General features: G+C 50.8%; 1 protein-coding gene across 5 annotated transcripts in view; it reads right to left on the bottom strand.

The window, feature by feature from the left end:
• The window catches only part of LOC143422389 (protein groucho), a 113,366-nt gene that overhangs the window by 52,953 nt on the left and 38,303 nt on the right, over positions 1 to 22,110 (bottom strand). For all 5 annotated transcript variants that reach the window (XM_076892978.1, XM_076892979.1, XM_076892981.1 and 2 more), the window contains one exon: positions 12,324 to 12,368. In XM_076892978.1, coding sequence (XP_076749093.1) covers positions 12,324 to 12,368 — 45 coding nt within the window. The remainder of the gene's footprint in view (positions 1 to 12,323; positions 12,369 to 22,110) is intronic.

Raw genomic sequence — 22,110 nt, 5'->3', positions numbered from 1 at the left:
ATTACGGTGGCACAGTAGCAATTACTCGTTACCCGCGTGTATTTTCGCGAAAACCGAAAACAAAAAAAAAAGGGGGCAAACCGTCGGAAAAAACGGAATACTTGTCGCAAAAACAAAACTCGGGAACCGACGGGCGCGCACAAAGCGCGAGCGAGACAATCGCGGCATTATCGGGCCCGCGATTGTGCGCCGGCACAGAAACCGGGAACATTTTTCCCAAACATCCCGCGCGAAACGAAAAAGAGAACGGCCCCCGACGTAACCGCCGGCCATTACCCCGGCGCGAGGCATTGTTCCGGGGGTGCAACGGAACGAGGCAAAGCCGACGCGCGCGACTCGTTTCTATCTTGCCCGGTATAAATACCACCGCGGTAATTAACGCGGAGGTGGTGAAAACGCGACGGAATGATATCCGATGTGGCGCGGCGCGAGCAAATTAGTGCCACGGTACCGCGGGAGAAGAGCGAGAAAGAGGGTGGCGTTCTCGTTAACACTTTCGCGATTCAGCTATGGTTCCGCTCGCTGAAATTTAGCGCGCTAACTTATTTACCGCATCCACCTGATTTTTTAATCTGTACTTTCTTCCTTTCTCTTTCTTCGACGATCCACCATGATCTTCTCCCCTTTCGTTTCTCTCTTTCCTAGATATTTCCATTTCCTTGCTATTCCGCGAACTATATATGTTCTTCATTTCTCTCGCTGTTCTCCGATCCGCCCCTTCATTTCTCGTTCTCACTCTCACCCTCGTATCGTCCCCCTTTGCCCGTATCTAGAGCCGTTGATGGTCCTCTCAGGGATGATGCTCGAGAGGGTAGCCTTAGGGGCGCATTTACAACCGACGTAGACGACGGTCGTCGCAGACACGACGGGAATTCGCATTGTGGACGAGGCTTTACGCAATACGCCCATCCACCGAAACACCGAGGAATTATCGTTGTCAGCGCACCCTCGTAATTCCGGGATGAACACTGAGGAAAACAAGACCTTCGTGCCCGGCTGATAGCGAGTACAATTAACTCGCCGCTGATTATGCGACGGAAGATCAACAGGGGACTGATTCTGCTTGATATTGATCGAGAAAAGCCTCACGTTTCTATTCAAAATACTTTTTCCGAAATTTTCATGGAATTCTCGGTGTTTCCGCAATGTCGTTCGTCTCGCAGAGCGAGGAAAGAAAGATGGCAAACGGGAAAAAGGAGGAACAGCGAGCGAAAAAAAGACTCGTCGATCTTTCCCTTTCGACCACGCAAATCCGTGCGATTAAGGCCGGTATAACACGGGGGTAATTATTAATTTCAACCAGGCGCTCGTCTTTAATGCGCCGCGTAATTTCAGAAAGCGAAGCTTTTCAGATTGGCAACAAGATTTCGAGGATCCGTCGGTTGGTAAGAGAGCAGAAATTTCCACGCTCCGCTTTCCAAAGGCGTCCCTCAAAGGCCTCACCCCCACGGACCTGTTTCCACCCGTCGTGTTTCCACCATTTTTCGCCTTCGAGTTCGTTAACGCCGTCCGCGTTTAAATAACGCCCCGGTTCTCCACTGTTCTCCGACGGGTAATCCGAGACCGCGGATTAAACCGTGCACCGCGGGGTTGTTTCCCTCGACGGTAGCCGGCGACTTTAAAAGCGGAACACCACGGATCTATGAATTCGTTCCGCGCCGTGCCGATGAAATTCATTTCCACTCGTAAAATCGACCCATCGACCCCCGTTCGATTCAAACGATCCCCGTCCCTCCACCCCCTATTCAATCGCGCTGCACCAGCCGAGTCGATGGAGAGTAAAAGGAAAAAATTGATCGCGTCCGCGGTTTAAATCCTTTGAGTGACGCGGTACCGATATCTGGGCGCCTCGTAAGTGTCTATGGATAGCGGGTAACTTTGATACTCGCCCATCAGCCAGCTAAAAATTTCACTCGATCGCATTGTAATTTAAATTCGTGACTAAACGCAGAGTATAATTATTTAACTCGCTGGGACAAAAATGTACGCTGTACATTAACCATGGATGCCCCCTGAAATCAGGGGCGCGTAGAAAAAAAAGTACACGGTGTGTACGTGTCTGAAAGAAATGAAAGAGAAACAGTAATTCGCCGTAAAAAGTGGGAAGGGGGTGAAAAGGAAGCCGGGGCGTGGAGAACGCGAGGAGGGTGACCTCTTAACGACTCCCAGGGCGCGAGAGGGTCGAAGGGTGTTTCGTTTCGACCCTTCGCTTGATAGCCGGCATAATGCTAACACCCTGGCATCGATAAAAGCGCGAAACGTCGCGCATAAACCCGCCGGAAGAGGGTCCCGGGGACTAGGAGTCGAGGAGCACGAGTACATAAATACGCCCGCAGGGTGTCTCGAGAGCGCGCGCGGCCGTGCTCCCCGAGGATTAATTAAATGTAAATACCCGGCCGGCTTAGGCGTACGGCTTATCGCTCATGATTTAGAATATGCGACGAGCTCGTAAAAACGAACGGCCGACGACGCGGCTACAAATTGCCGCGCTTGGTAAGAGAGCGATCGATACGGCCGCGACTTTTCGCCCCGGAAAAATTCTTCCCCGAGGAAATTCACCTCCCCGTTTTTACATGTATAAAACCGCGCGCACACTCGAGTTGGGCACTGAATCGTAATTTCTGCTAGTGTAATAGATTACTCGCTTGTTTGACCGTCGCAGATTGTCGTGGCGTCGATTCGCAATTTTCAGTTGCGCAACAGTTTATTTGCTCGAACGACTACCATCAATTCGCGCAGCGAGGGTAACTGCAACTAAAATACAACACTGCGCTGGCACACAAACGCCGGAGCACTGTGACAACCAAATTACCCTTTGGTTAATTAATAATTGCAACTCGGTGGCAAGGAAATCAATGTTTCTCGAAGATAGATAGGGTAATCGTAGAAATGGTATGTTATAATTATCGAGAGTAGATTTACCGATGATATCGTGCCTCCTGTGTCAGGGGAAGCACGAAGGGATCGAGACACGATATACTTGCAGGGACAATTTATGGAAACCGGTCGGAAATAGAATGTTTTTATCAGTTTTATAGTTTCCACGAGTGTGGTCGCATCCTTTTCAACTTCTGCGCCGGAAGTACGCGAGAGACGAAGCAGACGTAAAAGAGGAGTCACTGGAAAGAAGAATAAAAGAGATCGGAGGATAAAAAGTTATGCAGGGTTAACTGGTAGCGATGAGGTTAAGTGCGTACGCAAGTGGATTCAAACAAACGCACTGAACTCGACCCCATGGCTGGCCAACATGGCTGGTGCGTTAGCGGTGCCACGAGGAAGCAGCAGGTCGAGCCGGAAGGGGGTGGTACCGCTCGTAAATGTGACGCGACTGGTAAAAGCTACCCGCGGCCGCACCGACAACGCAGAGACGACGAAGGTGGCTCTTCGCGTAGCCACGGTGGTGTTCGCGGGGCACTTAAATCCCCGCGTGCAGAGAGTCCCGTGGAACGCCTTCAGACTGCTCCCGGTTAACGACTGTTTCTCGCTGGGGTGGGTTTTAGTGCGCGAAATTTAAGTGGCCGTTCGCCGTTGCCGAGGAGAATTAAGCGGGTCCCTGTTCTCTGCGCCGCGCGTCTTCAACGGGGGAGGGTGTAAAAACGAAACAGCGGCCGATAAAAATTCATGGCCACGTCGAGTTACCGCTGTCTACACAGTGATCGCGGATACTGGTGTGTTAATGACCTCGAGAGGGTTATCCGACCGCGTAACAGCCGGGCTCTGTTATAGCGTTAAGTCATCCGCGTAATTCTCTTTCTCTTTTTCTATCTTCCCTCCTCGATTCCCCCTTTTCCGTCTTGCTCTTGCCTCGCGGCTCTCGAGTGCGTTACCCTCGTGGAAAAGTGCCAACTCGTTGCTCTTAATTATAGGACGTTCGCGGTCGCGTGTACGCGTTCGACCAGAGTTGGTGGAATATGCATGGAGAGCATTGGGAAGACACGTCACTTTGGTTGCTCTTTCGACGCTTACCGAAATCGAGAGATAACCGACAGCAACCCTTGTGGCAACATCCAGCTGTCCCATCGTTCTCCAAGCGATCCCTCTTCATCTGATTACGGAGATCCGATAAGACTCGAGAATAACTACCGAAAATCCGCAATACATCCGGGATAAGTGTCGTGGCGCGGAAGGACCCGGTGGAAACGGGAATTCTCCTCTCGCTCGGCACGGAAACAGAATTGGTAATGGCATGCTATTCAAGGCGAGCACGGTGGTAAGAGAAGAGGAGCACGACAGAGCTCAGCCATCTGCCGAAGAACGGACAAACGAAGGAAAAAGCCAGAGGTAGAGACGGAAAGAGAAGGTGAGGCGGAGGTAGAAAGTCGAGACTCAATTCGTGCGGTATTTCCAGCCAAGCAAACCCGAGTTGCTCCGGATAAAACCTTCCTTCTCGGTCGCGTCGTCTCCGAGTAACATCCTTCCTATCCGGCCGGCAAAAAGAGGACCAAAAGCAGCGAGGCAGCAGGGTCCACGGGGGGGAGAGTAAAGGGTGCACGTATGAGAGGAGGCATGGGGTGAAAAGAGAGGAACGGGATCGAAGCCGGTGCCGGTTGAAAGGACTTATCGCGTTGAGAGATCGCGACCATGGAGGACGTGTATCGGGTACACGGAATACCCCATTGGTACTGCAGGTCGCTGCGCTGAAAGAGGCAGCGTACGGGCGAAAGAGGCGCGCCAGAGGCACCCTATAGCTGTACACCCCGCGCCACGTAATGCTCTCCGGTTCTACTAGCCAGAGCACGAATCAGAGCGAGAGAGTGATCGGGCCAGGGGATGTAGAAGGGTAGACATTTCTGTGTATATTTTATCGTGCACATATTGCGACTCGTTCTTCGCGGCAGTGCCAAGCCACACAGCGCACACGCACACCCCTCCCGCGCGTGGTGTCCGCGTTCGCTACACGGACCCGTGCGCCCTGGAGAACGGAGACGGAAGATACATGGGATCGAAGTTGTACACGATCCCGCGAACGTTGGGCGAGGTTCGTCCGGAGAGCGAGGGAAGAAGAACAGGACGGAACCTTGACGGATACCCGAGAGCAAGTGAAACACGGGAAGAGCACGAGGAAGAGGCGACATGGGAGAGCAGCGAGGGTACGAGAGAGTACAACGGAGGGCAACATGTGTGCGTGGAAAGGTCGGTGCGGTGGCACGAAGAGCTCGATTTTTCCGATAGCGAATTTTGCTCTTCGTTTTTTCTCCGACCACAGTTTCCCTTTCCCTGTTACCCACCGCGCTGTACCCGTCTCCGTCCCTCCGTTACCCTCTCATCACCGATTCACCCTATCCCGTCGGCACCGGCGACGTGCACCACGTTTTCCCCGGCGTACCATTCGTTCTTCCACCCCTATCCCCCCTCTTTCTTTCTCTCTCGCCTCTCTCTACCCCCACTGCCACTGCCGCCGTCGCCGCAACCCCAAACCATGTACCCTCTTTTTCATTCCCTCTGTTCCTCTACCGTTCTCTCTCGATCTCCATCTGCTCGTCCGCCTCCGCCGGCCGGGCAAACCGGTGGCGCTGCAGACACAATAAAACGTGGAAAAAGCGATGGCCAACGTATACACGCGCGAGCGGACGTGCGCGGGTAGAGAAAGAGCGCGAATAGAGACGGGAACCGTGCGACCGTGTATTAGGTTACCCTTACGGAGCTACAGAGGGACAGAGCGGGACAGAGGAATCGCGCCGGTCGACGGTTTTGAGAGGTTATTCATGAAGCACCTGACGAGATTCCACGACCACAATTCTTTCTTCCCTACCCCGTCGCCTCCACCCCGCGCTCCTCTCTTTTTTACTCCTTTTCGGGAGCACCCGGGGACAAAGGATGCCGGAGGAACGATGAATCCTAGATTTATGAACAAGGGAGGACCGTTCGGTAGCCTGAGTAATCTTGCTCCGAACCGATCGGATAGATAAAAGGATCGCGTATCCTCCCTCTAAATCTGCTTCGTATAGCGTGTCGTGCAAAAATCGCGGACAACTGTGTTACTGGTTTTGCGATAGCGTTTAAACATGCCATTGCAGGACACGTACCAGGGTATTTTCCTCTGAAATCGTACCAACAGGAAATTATTGTACGCGAATAACGTTAGCTGTGCTTAAATTCATTAACGAAGTAACGAAATATTTGTCGGTAGAGCGGGTTCAAGACCCTCGCGCAGTGCTGTACCCCGATCGACGCGCAACAACCCTCTCCGCGAAGAGTTTCGATTTAAATAACCGAGCGAAATTCCAGCGACCAATTCCATGGAATAAAATCACGATGGGTGGGAGGCGCATTAAACTGCGAAAAATCGCGATCGTCGGAACAGCAGTGTAACGCGTGAAATCCGCGCAGGAAGGAAATTAGTAGAGAAAATACGAGAGAGGGAAAGAGTCGGTGTGAGGCAGGGATGATGGCAGGATTCGAGGGGGTGTGGGAAGCGTGCTATCGACCAGCCCGGGTATTTTGCAACGCTTTTTCGCGGATGTACTCGTTAAACCGATAAATGAATAATGAGCAGACTATACGGGGTTGAACATGGCGCGAGCCACGGGGCGGATGGGGGTTGAAGGGGCGGGTGGATTGGCGAGGGGATGCGGGACGGCGCGCGAGGAAGGACGCAACGAGTCGAACGCAAAACAACGAAATCGAATCACTCTCGGTGGCCGGCGGTACTTTTCATGCGTGAATTTTCCGACTGCTCGACACGTATTGCAGCTGCGGAATCGCCGGTAATAGCTTTAGCAAAATCGAGAGTAATGCCCGAAAACATTTACAATACGCGTCGCTTGCCGCGAATAAAAACGCGCCGATCGTTTAGCGGCGATAATACGCCGAAAACAACAGACGACCAACAGCACCGGGACTGGATAAAGGGGTTGAAAAAAAAAGCAGCGCCCAGCCAGAGGGTGGAATATGATCGAATGAAAATTCAATAGAGACGACTGGTCGTAACGGTCGTAATAAACGCTGGTAAAAAAAAAGGCTGCGGTAATTGTTCGGTAGTTGTTATCTCGACAACCGCCATCGAACATTGTTCGTTGCGCTTCGTCAGCGCGCGTTACTACACGCTGACGATTAAACGAACACGTGTCAACGGTTGCGAGATGAAACGCGCGGGTCTTAATTTTATTCTTCAATTCTGCGTTAGTCTTCTGTTACAAATGCTATTATAAATGGTATAAGAGCGGTAGCAGAGAAGCGAGTATCTACGCGGAAGCCCCTTCGATCATCCACCGGCGTGAATTCCGTTTGAACGAGCGAGCGTGTACACTATCTCCCGTGTACGGTTCGAGCAGCATCGACGCGAAACCAGTGATTCGAGACGACAATTATCGTGCAGGTATATAACAGGAAAACGTAACAGGTCGACTGCGGTCTGATGGATGATGATGATGACGGTAATTGTCGGGAATTACCCGACGTTAATTACATCCAAGCGAAATCGAGCGCGTTTACACCGCCATTCGCAGACACTTACCAGACTGACCGAGCAGCCGACCGCGTTAATACACGCCCGATAAATTCGATTCGAAACGTCCGCGCGTTTCCTGTCCCAGATATATTTTACCCTTTCGCGTCGTCGGAGCTGTTACTCATCTCACCCCTACCGCCACCCCTTCCACCAGCTACGCAGCCCGTTGTCTCGTTTCCGCTGCCAATTTTCCTCCCATTCGCGTTTTCCTCGCTTTTTTTTCTGTTTTCGTTCCGCTCCCTTCTTTTTTCCTCCCCCGTCGTCGTTTTTTCATTTCCGTATGCCCGCGACAATGCTGGCTCGTCATAAACGCGAACGATTAATCGCCACGGCCGAACATAGCTCGCGCGAGGGTGGTCGGAGCTCGCTTTTATAAACGCGATCGGGCACGAAATTGTGCCACGGAAATACGATCGTGTAAACAGCTTTTGACACCGTCCAACGTGGACATTTTTGCAATGAGCACCAACCGTTCGCCGGAAGCTGGTTATACGGAACTCGAGGGACGTGTGCGAGGAACGCTTGGTTCCACGCCAGTTACACGCTGCCTGCCAGAAGTGTGTGCTACCGTTTTCAGCTAAAACGTCGCGTCTGGCAATTTTTCACCTTTTTCGATCTTTTCAATTATTTCGCATTCCATACGCGCTGTTTCGCGCTCCACACTCTTTCCCTTTAAAGTCGACGCACGTTCTTCGAAATTTCTTCGATCGATCGTCAATTAAATTAACGACCTTTCGAACTTCGAATGATTTTGACGGAACACGTTGGCAGTACAGTTTCACGGCTCTTCTGGACGGATCGAGTGTCGTATTCTATGGAAATTGAATCGCTCGATGGGGGCTAATAATTCTTGTTATTTATCACGGCGGACCGTCAGGAAGACGAACGCGGGCCGGGACCAAAGAGAAGAATCCCTCACGGCCTTGTTCCACTTCGCCCGTCCGAAATAAAGCACGCGACAGAGCCCCCGCGTAAATCTCCGTCGGATTTATTGAACGTGTAACTCGCGTCGACCGACAGAAAAGAAAAAACCAGCCCCCGGCCCCGACGTCTTCCCCTGGGGGGGCCAGCGTGTTCCTCGTTGCCAAACTTTCGACTCCTTTGCTTCCATTTCAATCCGAATCACCCCCTTTTTCGCTTTCGCGCTATTTCTCTGCTCCCTTTGTCCCCTCTATCCCCATTGTTCGTCACCTTCATTTCTAATACACGTTAGGTCTAACTCTTTAACCCCGACTGAATATTCCGTTTTCTTCTATACTTAGCGCTCCCAGCATTGTGCGAACTCGGGTCAATCGTTGCAGAAATGAATAATTTAAACGAGCGTTTGATTACGGATACATGAAAAATTGAACACAGTTCTATGTATCGTTAACATTTCTAAATAGCCTATCGAATGTGAACCAGTTAACACGGCAATTGGCGACCTTCGTAACAACAGTGTAACAATAGCGATTCAGTTATCAGTCTGACTTGCCAGCCAACTTTTAAACAGTCCCCTACAGCTTTCGTCGCCCCTGTTCTCCCTCCGCCGAACGCGTCTTCCTCGACCCGTTCCTCCGCCATTTCGTACCTTACCTCCCCGTCTTGCAACCACCGCGAGGGCTTCGCCCGACACGAAGCCCCGATTTACGATTTGAGGGGTGCATCCGGCCGGAACGGCGCGGCGGGTGGCGGCGGAGAACACCGCCGGAAGCGGAGGAAATAACGGAGGGGGCGGAGGGCCCCGGCTGCTAAATATTCAATAAACGCGAGCATTATTCCTGGCACGTCGACGCGGAAGCTGGCTTACGGGAGAGAGAGCCAGGCGGAGAGGTGAGGCTGCAGGAGTCGTGGAAAAGGTGAAGGACGACGGTGGGACAGCCGAAAAGAAGGAAGGAGAAAGGTTATTTATCCTCCGGTGAGAATTCGCGATCGAGATTCCGGAATGGGCGCGTAGAGAGATACGTTCCGTGGCGATGGAGCGTTTCCTATGCTGTTTTCCTTGGCATAACCCGGGAAACCTGTATTCTTCGAACCCGCGCTCTGGATATACAGCGGTGAATTTTCCACCACGAAACGCAATTGATTCGCTTGGATTTTGATCGAACCGACACGTACGTACAAAAATATTAGATACACGTTTCTCGATAGTTGCTTAGACGCACCAATTTATAAAATGAAAATGGTCCACGAGGTTGGAGAGATCTGTTTTAATAAAAAAAAAAAAAACCAGTCGGCATAAACACCTTTAATCGAATTAGTTGTTTCTCCTTGTACGATCGCTCTATATCCCGACGATAAAAAGAGTTTCCAATTAAAAGATCGACGGAGGTGAGCAGTTGTCGGGCGCGCGATGCTCAACCGGAGAAATCGGTCCCCCGGCCGTTCGGTTTCGAGCGACTCGATAAATTTTCATGATCGGCCCTCGTAAATGAATCGCCGGTAAAAACGGACGAAGACGTGTACGGTAATTGACGACATTAATGCCCGGAATGCCGTAAAAGCGAGCGCGAAATGAAATACGACGTTTCTCTCGTCGAGCGTGCACCGCTTTTGGTCCTCTCGACCGCTAACAAATTATACCGGCGGACGACGCGATTTCTCTCTCCCTCTTTCGCCCCCGGTACCGATAAAGAGGGGCAGAGAAAGGAGCAAGGCGGACGGAACCGGGATACGCGCAAGAAGAGGCATAAACGACGAAAGAGTGGCTCTCTTCGGAGGAGAGAAAAATCGGGATATTTACAATGGCGGTCACGATCGAGCGACGAGAAAACGGGGGAAATTCAAATCGGCCGATCGCCGCGATGAATATGGATGACTGGCTGGGGCGCAAGAAAAACACGACCGGGAGATCTTTGTGATGCAAATCCCGCGACGGTCCTTGTCTTTATTAATATCGAGGGAATGTGTTTTCGACGGGAAGCACCTCGAAAGGGGCGCGAGAAAAAGGGACTTCCCGTCGTATTTGGACCGGGTTTCGCGGAAAGGAGCCAGCTCGCGGAAATGAAACATCTGCGATGTAAGCTTCGACTCTACGTAACAGGAAAATTTTACTTTTAAATACGTTAATCCTCTTAATTCCCCGAATTTATAAAACATATGGAAAAAGTCGTACGTTACAATGAAACTTTAATTTTCCTTTCTTCTCGGATTCGTCTCTAAGCAGAGTGGTTTCTTCCCGCAAAATATAGTCCATCTTTTTCCTTGGTCCCGAGTTAATTTCCGATATTAAACGAACCACTTCCGATTCTATTTCTGCCCGTTTACTCGGCAAACAGGATCGCTCAGGGACCATTAAGAGGGACCAGGAAACCACTGTGTACAGAGAGATACATCGGCGGTAACCTTGCGCCATTTTTTCCTTTCGGCTCTTGCGACAAATCCTGTTAAGGTATCGCTGTGACGTTTTCCCGTGCAAACAATGCGCGGGGACATCAAATGTTCGTCGAACGCGTGTTTGAACGTTAGTTTTCGACATCCTGCACGACGACCATCACGGTATTGATAAAGAACTCGCGAGCGACCTAAATACTTCCTTCGTTAACGAACCGGGGTTCGTCGAGCCGAGAAATCATGAATGCAAATTCGGTTTAAGCAGTTATACACCCGTCGATCGACATTTTGCCATCCGTTAATATTTAATTACGCTTTTGTATTCAAAACTTGATCACCTCCATTGAACCACATAAACAGAGTCTACAATTAACCTTTTAACTCCGATACAAATGTTAAAAGCCATTGTTCCCACACTCGTTACAACGAGTCGGACTTCGAATGCAACGAGCTTCGAAAGCAACGTTTAACTCGCGATATCGTGAAACGAGGTGAAACTCAACGAAGTTAAACAAAAGACGATCTCGCACTAGAGGTGGCAGGATTTCTGTCTGTTTTTTGCCCCAGCCACCGGGAAATGAATGGGCCCCTCGAATCGATTTAAAGAATCCGTTTACTCTGGCACAGTTTGTTGCCCGGCGACACGGGATCACGAAACCGAATAAGCACCCCGGGTGTGCGCCCCGAGGCGCACAGGAATACGGTCAATAATTCGTAATAAAGGGCTGCTGCTGGCGGGCCTGCGATTTTTCTCCATTCGAAAGTCGCCGGAAGAAGTCGTTGGTAGGCCTCCCTCCGGTGCAATTTGCATGTTATTACCTTGTTTACATATTTATTCAATGGCCAGGAGGATCCCCGGGGAATCGTCTCCCTAATCCTGGCCCTGGCCTTCCCTTTAATTTCGGATTAAGGGTCACGCGCGAAACCGCTGGGCAGGGTGATTAGTAAGTCGCCGCATAGATATTGCTCTCCCTTCGCCGTCCTCTTACAAATTACTCGCTCTCTATCCCTCTTCATCTCCCCCTTATCTCTAACCGATCGATCGACCGAAACTCGTGGGAGAAGGAAACCGAGCTTCATTGCTCTTTTTCCCTCCGCTTGACATCGGTATAATTAAACGTTGAAATTTGTCCCGTTGAATTTCCTGCGCCTCGCGTATCGCGATACAAATCTGAAACGGCGCGCTCTACGGCGGCCCTCTGCCAACCGTCTGGGAATGAAAAAGGGTGTGAAAAGGGAAGAAAAGGAGAGGCGAGAGAGGCGTGAGGGGGGGGGGGGGGGGGACGGTAGCGCGTCTCACGCGTCATGAATGAAAACATAAATTTGAACGGGGCACGGTCGAGCTATCGCGCGTTAAGTCAACGAAGTAATTACTATACCGGTGTCTGGCGTATGCTACCGTTGCGCGCGCGCGTGTAGAACACGCATACGCGGATGGTAGACACGGTATAGAAGAGGCGCGAGCCGTAGGGGAACGACTCATATCCATACAATTCACGGCTCCTATCGGCGCGGCTCGATGATGTTCATTTGAAATTCAAATGAACGGGCGAAGGCTTACCTGTTTATGCATTTCCACGTTCAGCCCGTAGGACATCTCGTAATACTGTAAGAATAAAAAGGAGAAGCCACGATATATTAGACGTACTGGGAGAGATATAAAGTGGCGAGGCGCTCGCGAAGCAATATCGCGAGGGAAGCGTGCTGGTACAAGCGTTAACGCGGTGCTTGTGCAACGCGGCCCCGTGTACCAAGCCCTCCCCCGTGTCTCGCGCCGCACGTTACCACGCGAGGACGTGATCAACATGCGTCGATGGAAACGCGATTCGGAAACGGTGATTCCCTCGAATCGAAACAGAAAACTCCCACTCTCGTCTACGATAAGCTCCTCGAGACTCGCGCTTTCGAGTCCCGATTCTATTCGCTGCGTTTCCGTTTTCCATCCGAACGACCACTTTAACCGCGCGTTGCCCACTTTTCGATAGTGTCTATCGAGAAGTACGAAAACACCGTTGATAAAGTCGAAAATAAGACTGTTATTAACGTCAATACGTTGAGCACACATTACCTTAAGGAGACGTCTATTGATATTTTAGATCGTTTGAATAATCACGAATGACAGCGCATATTCTTAATTCCTAAGCAATCGCATATTTATGAAAGGCATAGATAGTTTCGAAACTGCAATCAATAACAGACGACAGTGGACGGTGAGTAAAATATTTCGCGCGTCGAACAAGTGCGTGCCGATTTCGCGTTATTCACTAGAAATAACCACTTACGATCGCCAATTAAACGTCAGCTTGGAAGTAATTAAATTTCCCACAAGTATCAATTTGTTCTCGAAATGCTTTTGACGCGTCCTTTTTGCAGCGCACGTTGACCAAAGGATTAATTGCGTCTGCCTCGCAGCGTATCGATCTTGGCGCGCGGATATAACGATCAAGGGCGATCGAGATAAAACGAATTTGCGCCAGGAGGCAGACGCTAAATAATTTCGCCGGCGGCCCGAACCGGGGAAAGAAGTTTCGAGGCGACTGAAGATCGAGCGTGCTCAGCTGCAATTTATTATGCAACGCGTGATTCAATTGCATTCGATCGCCGGAGGTAGGTGTAACCGCGGCGATCGCGGCGATCGATCATCTCGCGCCGGCTAATGGAACGCGATTAGTATTAAACACCGTCTATTAAATAAATATTAAGCTGGTCGAGAAGTTGTCGTGCGCGTTGCGATACGGATCGAACACATTCGTACGTTCGTACGCGTCACGTGTTCATTCGTTTAGCTATCACTTCGATTATCATCGCCATTCTCAGCTATTTGTAACGATCGTTACTGAATTTTCCGATTGAAACGTAACGCCACGATCGATCGTGATCGAACAGAGAATTCTGCTCGTAGAGGGTAGACTGCGGGTATCGAAGCGTCGCAATCCCTGCTCCGGACGGTGGAAAATTTGATCGCCTAAAAGGGCGATGGTTTAACGCGGTTGAAATATCGAAAGTAAGGACGTAGGCGAGAGGAATAAAAAGGCAGACGGGAGGAAGATAAAGGCTCGGATGTAGCCGGTTAAGCCGAGCAGAAGGATTCCCAAGGGCTAATCGAATTATCGAGTTACCTAAACCGAGATGCTGCTCGAATTCGTAATAACGTCTAAAAGAACCCTTCGGAGAGGGTCTTTAAGGGCCGGTACACGGCTGCCGAGAGCCGAGATTACATCGATCGAACGAGATTACGAAAAGCGGGCCAAATTGAGCCGTAATGCGAGATTCCCCGGCCAAGGAGGAGGATAAACGCGACGGAGAAAATGAGAAAAACGACCGGGAGGAATCGTTTCTACCTACCCTCCGAGCGATCCACCCGGGCTACGGACCAGTTTCTCTGTGTACGCGCGTAAAAGGGTACACGCGTGTTCCCGTGCGTGTACACCAGAGGCTGCCAAGACCGGTTCCTCGTAACATCGTTTCTACATCGTGTGTACAAGATCCCCGACCCGGGCATGCTTTAACTAATTCACCTACCGGACGCCGGTTCTCAACCTCCTTTACAATATTACCAGCGATTCGAGAAAAGCGCCGCGCGATATTTTTCTTCGTTTACCCATCTTTTCCTCTTTTTTTTTTTCATTCGAAAGATAGATCTCCACAGATAGAAATGAATTTAAAGAGAAAATTTTTCATATTTTCATCGAACGAACAAGTTTTCATCCCCCATTGTGTACATATTATATAATTCGGTATTCCTCGTTCAACAGTAACGCACTTTTACCCGAATATTTATTCGCCCGTAGAAAATAAGGAATAGAAAATCGGGATTACCGGAACGTTGAATATTCCCACTGAATCGCTTGAAACGGAGTTCGGGGATTTTTCATTTAATCTTTCGGCCGAACGGGAATACCAGCTAAACGCAAATGGGCGGGTTTTATTTTTTCGAATTCGCTGAAAAATTCCGCCGATCCTTTGAATCGTACGAAAGGCGAAGCGCTGTTTTTCGTTCCTTTTCGAAGACGATCTATAAACATCCCGTTTTGTATATTTGAGAGCCGAAAAAGTTGGAGCGAGGCTCGTGAAAAACGTGCAAGCGAGCCTGGTACGAGAACGTTTTCCCTCGATATGCATCTCTCAATGGTTACAAGCCAGAAAACCACCACTCGGGGATTTGTACGTTCTCTTTTCCCGCGGTGATCAAAGTGCGCTCCGACAGTTTGACCAAACACTCGAGAGCCTCGTACCTTGGAATCTTCGAAACCTGTTTCCCTCGTATCGCGAGAACCACCCCCTCGCAACGAGGTTCGTTAGCGAAACGAAAATTCCCTGCCGTGCACCGCGTAGCATCGTCCGTTCGCCATTGTCACTGGATTTAATGCCAACGTCGGCAATCCATCCCCTCGATTATGACTCATCCTGCGACTCGCAGTCCTGAGTCATCGCGATGGCCCCAACGCGGCTCGCGCTCAGCGGAAGAACGTCACCAAGACGTGCACGGAGGACGTAGAAGAAAGAAAAAAAGAAGAAAAAGAAGGAAAAACATTTCGTCCCGCCATTCACAATGTGGCCGTGGAGAAAAAGATCGACGGCGACATACTGGAACAAGGTAACAGTTTGAAAGAGATACATGGCTTACGACGATCTCGACAACCGCACGGGGAATAAGAGAGAGAGAGAGAGAGAGAGGGAAAAAAAATGATCGATAATTTGAACGAGTGTACGGGACGCAGTTGCGTCGTGCCTGTTGGGACTAAAAATAACAGCCGGCGTGGAAACGGTTTTTACTTCTGGAAGATCGTAAAGTCGGCTTTTAATGCGCATCGAGGTGGTTTTTCGCGGAGGAATCTTTTCGGTCGCGGTACGCGCGAGGCTTAGGCAAGAACCCGTCGGTGTTATTGAGTTATAATGCCGCTCGGCGGTGCGGAACGTCGCGTAAGAGTCAACAGATTTCAGATTTAATGGTTCGTTTCCGTTCTGACGAAAAACGGCGTTGCGACAGGTTTTCGCGCCGGAGAAACTCGTATGACGCGGTATTGTCGCTGGAATTCGAGTGATTAAGTGGACAAAATATCTCTGCCCGCTTTCGATTTCGAAACGGTAATAATGGCGTAACATTAAATCTCTCGTCTCTCGATTAACCGTTTAACCCTTTCTTGTCGCTGCAGCGATCTTTATGCCAGTGCTGGTAAAGCGAGTTCGATAGAGCGTACCACGGGAAAGAAATTAGAATTTTTATAAATCCTCTTTACGTAATTCTACCGAGGTTATATAAAGAACTCGCCAAGAGATCGGATGATACCATCGAACAGTCAGAACTCGTATTTACATAATTCGCATTATTAACTCAACAATGACCCGATTTGAATCGAACCAATCGACTCTGCCAATTCTAGAACCGAGACATTCCGAAGCATTCTTACGCGACACAGTGGTCCATAAAATCGTCGACGAGCAGAAATCACGAGGACGAAAACTGGTGGCCGAGAAGAGGCACGAAAAGGAAGAAGAAAGTCCTTCGCCGGTTGGTCTCTGCGGTCGCGTAGGACGACGAAGCAATTAGCCTTTAATTAATGGACTCGTCTTCTGGGGTGGCTCTCAGGGCGAAAGGGTCAGGGATCTTAATTATCTGAAGGCTGGTAGTGTAACTCGCGGTCTGCTCGCGTTTAATACGGAAACGGGGGTGTCGCTAGAGGAGCTCGAACGGGGTGGGAACGCGATTCGGGGCGAGATGATAAAACGCCGCGGCAATAAACGTCGTTCGGCCATTAAACTCGGCCGGACGCGGTGCATGCACCCCAGGCCCCTCGCGTCCCACCCTCCTCCCCCATCGCTTGGCTCGTTCGTTTGCATTTTCAAATTGAACCAGCTTTACGCCGCTATCCGGGAGTTTTATGCCGCATCATCGTGTCCACATTATCGAGTTAAGCCCGGAAATTCAATCTGCGACGATCTCGAGCAACATTTCCGCGCCCCGCGTCGACAACCGAAAACCGAGCGGCTAAATCTCGCGCGTAGGTCGATCGAGAGGGATGGCACGAGGGGAGGTAAAGGAAGAAAGGGACGACAGATGGTATTATTCGATTCGCGCGAAAAACGAATTCGTGCCTCGTTCGCACGGGACGTATCTTATTTGAGAAGAAGAATAAAAAAAAGGAGAGAGAGAGAGAGAGAGAGAGAATTGTGAAACGAACCGTGGAAACTACGGGTCGAGCCCCTCGAATCGCGTAATCCCTTTTGGTCCTGGAAACGAGTCGGCGCTTTCATTCTCGAATAAACGACCGATATCGATCGCGATCGGTATCTGCACCGTGACGAGATACGCGAGACTAATGGACCCTCGCTTCTCCACGCTGTCTCGTCCCTTTCACGAGCTCTTATCCCCCTTTATATCTTCCCCACCCCTCGATAGGACGGCCCCTGTTGTGAACACATCCTTACATAAAGGGGCCCACTGTGTCCCACTCACGGTCTTCTTGTGTACGACTTGCAAATTTTGCCCTCGATTTGCTCCTGCTTCATGATCGATCTCCCCTCTCTCTCTCTCTCTCTCACTCTACCTGTCTTTCTCTCCGTTCGATTGAATCAAGAAAAACACTCGAAACCCCAGATCAGAAGCACATATGCTCGTCGGCATCGTCAAAGCGTTCCTCTTAACCTCTGATAAATCACGATATAATTCTTCTCTTATTTTCCTCGACGCGGAAATCAATAAGCAAAAATGAATTTAATAAAATCCATAAACGTGTAATTTATCTGCATAAATTCGAAACGAGAGTAATAACTCGATTTTTCTCAACTGGATATTGAAAGTCATCGGCGGAAGCAATAAATATCGAGCGGCTCGCGGATTCAGACATCAAGGATATTAATCCGCGCAAGAGACGCATCGATGCAAACAAGACGTGGAATTACAGGATTCCAACGACTGTTTAAACTCGATAAGCAGAAATAAAATAGAGACTGCAACGCTCGGAAAGTGAAACGGATTTGCCTAAATACCCCCGATCTGATTACGAGCAATAGGAAATATAAGGAGGACTTAGAACACCCTCGGAGCCACGCGAGCGTAAACCACGATCGTACAATTAAATCGACGCTTCTGTGTTTTCGTGCATTCGCGATAGCGAGCGTAACTATAGAGATTCGCGTGCGCAACTGTGCTCGCTAACGACCCCGACACGAGCTTTCAGGGCACGGCTGTGCTGCGCCACGAAGAGTCCGAAACTCGTGCGCGGGAAAGGGAGAAACAGAGAGAGAAAGAGAGAGAGAGGTGCACAGAGAGACGGGCCAATTTGAGGCCGGAAGGTGTACGCTCGCGTGTTACAACGATTGCATAAATTCGTGCCAGTATAACGCTGGACACGGCGTTAGCGGTGTTAACGACCCGAGCTCCGTGGTTGTTCGCGCCGACACGATTCTATTAACCGTTCCGTCGTATCCTGGCCACGAAATTCGCGGCAATACCGACGCCCCCAGAACGCGTAAAATCGCAGACTGTCGGAATTTAACGATACACTTTCAGCCAGTCGTGAAGCCGGACGTGGAAACGCCAAGACTGTGCCGGTGTGCGCGCTCGTCTCTCGGTGAAAACGATCATATACCCGAGGACGTAAAGATTCACCGCGCAGATTTCCGGAGTGGAAGTCGTTCGTTGAGACGGGTATTCGGATGCGCGAGAGAATCTCGAGCCAGTGATTAACGTAGCGGATAATTGGCGGAGGAAATGTGGCGGAAGAGGTAAGTTTGAGTACGACGAGACGAGGGCGGGGGATGTCCCATTTTCGAATCGGAATTCCAGAAACGTCTGGCTTCGAACTGCGAGTGCATTTACGGAGGATCTAAACGCGCGCTAAATGGTAGAGAACTCGCGGGTCATCGTTTGGAAAAGAACCAAGGAGCTTGAATTGGAACCAGAATCAATTTATACGTCCCCCAGGCGATGAGAACCGATGATCTTCCACCGGAAAACAAAAAGGACGTCGCGAAGTTCGACGGCGGCAATAAGGGTGCGAGCGGAAACACGTCGAAAGTTCTATCGGAGCGAATGGCACGGGGTGGTTGGCTGAAACTGCGCCGGACGATGCGCCCGGAGTCGATCTCTTCGGCGCGGTTCCCGCTCGTAAAAGTTCACGAGCTCGACAATTACATGAAAGAGTCGTAAAAGCGTAATGCCCCGTGGCCAGAGGCAGTACCGACGCGTAACGACGTCGTACGAGCATCCTCGCCGCGCCAACGCCATCCGTGCCGCGCACACGCTCGCCCTTCGTTCGTGTCGCATCGAAAACAAATCCGTGAACAGGAATCGAGTCGATTCCGTGGACAATGTGAAATGGAAAGAAGAAATAGAAAGAGAGAGAGAGAGAGAGAGAGTAGAAAAAGAAGAGGTACGGAAAAGTAACCGGAGCGAGTTGGGGTAGTTACGGTGGCTTTTCCACGTGGAAAAGTCGGCGGGCGGCGGAAATACGAAACCAGCGTTTATATACTCCCGGAATATAAAATATCCCGGCCACTTGCTCGCGGTGCATGAACACGAAAGCCTTTAAACCGGCTGCGGACGGCACCGAGTGGAAAAAGAAGGTAATTCTCGGGCAAAAAGAGGGCAAACCATCGCGGAGTGAGCGCGATATTCACCCAGAGAGAATTAACCGGAACATTCGCCGTAAAGATCTCTCTTCCCACCCTGCCGTTCCTTTTTACCTTTTTCTTTACCTTTTTTCATTGCGGTGGAGTACTCGGCGCAACGGCGTATCGATTCGATTCAGGAGTTAATAAAGATTCGACCGAAGGAGATCGTCGATCCGAGCGTGCTCTCGTTAAACTCAAACTACCAATGTATTACCATCGTCCGTGCCCGTAAGCCGCGTTTCTTTAGAACGGAAAATATTCTTTTCGAAAGAGATCTTCCGACGCGTAGCGATCGTTGCGTCTCGTTCCGTCGAGATTCGAACGACATGGAAAAAACAGAGCCGCGCGTGTAATCCTCGTTACGTGCAATGCGTGGTAGAAACGGCAACTAGCAGCCAGAGCGCTTAATTACTTTCTGCCGAGCCGCACATGTTGACAAAACGTTCGATCGGGCTTTCACAAAATATGTCGGAGCGATCGCGCGTTAATTAAGACTACGCGACAGACGGTCACTGTTGGAGGGACGATCGAATCCAGCCGCGGTATCTTGTCTTCTCTCATTAAACTTAGCCAAGGATATATTATCCGGCATCGATCACCGCGCTCAAAGTGACGGAGAGAGAGGAAGAGAGAGAGATAGAAAAAGAGAGTGGCGACGCGGTTGCATTAAGCCGAAGAATAACGCTGCGTACCCGCGTCGGGAAATGTATGGCATCTCCGGCTCGACCAGTTATACACCGAGATACACCGTCCGATAATGAATAGGTTCGACCGTTCCGGCTGAATCATTCCAATTACGCACCCGGTGTACAAACCGCCACCGATTCATTAGGAGAGAGAGTACGTTTACGAGTCACTCGACGCGAGTTACGCGTCCGGCGAGAAACCGTGTTGTACCTGTTGCTGCGCGGAAAACGCGCGAGGGCCCGCCTACCCGATCGCGCGCCGCGATACGATAAATTCTTGTTGCGTCGATGATTAATCGCGAATGACAAAACGATGTAATATGATCCCATGTCCGGGCCGCGGGTAATAACGAATGACCGCGGATTCGAACGACGCGCACCCCCGTCTGCACCCTCTGTGCGCGCCACGTCTGCCACGCCCCGCGATCCGATCGACGCCGCCGGGCACATTTTTCTCGCGATTCATCGTCCCCGCTGACAAACGAACCGAACTGATCGCGACTGATTTTTAGGGGGACGGACGACACCGACGACTTCATAGAGGAAGCGGACTGATAAATGCGAGGAGATATTCACCAGCGGACGGCTCGCTGGAGGGTGTACAGGGTTCTGCAAAAGTTATCGATCGCTCGTCTACTATGCGAGCTATAATTATCAGGGAAACCAGTGGAGTCTGAATCATCGACGATTCTGCAGATGTAAGTTTAAAGTAACAAAAAACGCTCGCGCCTCCGGCAGGTGGTCCCAGAGGTTCGCGCAGCGCTGTAAATTCCGATGCGACGCGGTGAGCGGCGTTGGATCGTTCAGGTGGGAGATCGAGAAAAACCGATCGGCTCTCGGAGGAGGAAGATCGATCGTCCGAGACGCGACTTTGTCCGTGTACGGACGGGGTCGCCGCGCGATTAATCTTCGCGGTGCGTGAATCGCCGGAAGTGCCACGTCCACGCGGTCGGGCAGCCTGCATTTTATATGAAGTCATTTGCATCGAACGCGACCGCCAAGTGTGGCCTATAAATTATCGCGTCCCCGTGATAACCGCAACGCAACGGCGAAAGACAATAAACTCCGTCGTACGCGGACGCTTCTGTTTTCCGTTTTCCACCGCCTCTTTTCATCCTTCTTTTCACCCGGCTACCTGTGCACAGCCGTCGTTCTAATTGCTACTCTACACACGAACCAGGTAGCTACCGCGTCGTACCGATCGTTCGTGTACACTCGGGTTAACACGTTCCTCCGTTCGACTGTTCATTCACGTACGGTACAACGTTTCGCGTCCTTAACGGCTGAGGCATTTCGCGCGGTTCCCGTAAATCGCGAAGAACGAATTCTACGGAAGCATTCGCGGTCTCTTAATCAACTTTTTTCTTTCAATTACTCGTTCCATCTATCTTCGATCGTCACATAAATCCACGTCATTTTACAGGCGCATCGATGCATCGTGCAGCAACAATGAACGTCCAAAGAAAAACTGGCTATCCCAAACTCGGCTCGACGATCCAAACTTGAGTACCGAGAGACCTCGTGCTCGTAATGAATCCTCCTGCGATTCGACGAAGAGAGCGCGTCCCATCCGCCACCCACGGGATCCAACGGAGCGCGTCAATGTTCGTCGACCAGCGAGGATCGTTCGATCGCAAGAACAATATGACGCGCGCATCCCCCGTAGCCGCGGGCCCGTAGATTCAAAGGCGTTCCCGCGGCGACTCTGCGACCCTCGCGGCTCCGTAGGAGTCGCCGCGACGCGTCGACTCAGCACGCGTTGCATCCGCCGCTAATGAAGACGCATACACACCCGTGACGCGGCCCTGGCAATAATGAAGATCTACGGGCGAAAGTGAACCGTGCCCGTGTGTACGCACACCTGCGTGTGCAGTCACGGTCGGCTGAGAAGGAGACACGCGGGAAGAAGCCACGAGGCGGGCCCGCTGAATGGCTGATGCCCGACGAGGTCGTGCACCGTGGGTTTTATTCGACCGCGGTCGCATAGATCCGGCTTTTTCCTCGCTACGAACCAGAGAGATTTATGGATTATTCTTGATAGCGCGG

This window comes from Xylocopa sonorina, chromosome 3, assembly GCF_050948175.1.
Source record: "Xylocopa sonorina isolate GNS202 chromosome 3, iyXylSono1_principal, whole genome shotgun sequence".
Classification (NCBI taxonomy): Eukaryota; Metazoa; Arthropoda; class Insecta; order Hymenoptera; family Apidae; genus Xylocopa; species Xylocopa sonorina.
Note: the sequence above shows the minus strand (reverse complement) of the source record. Positions and strands in the feature narration are given on the sequence as shown.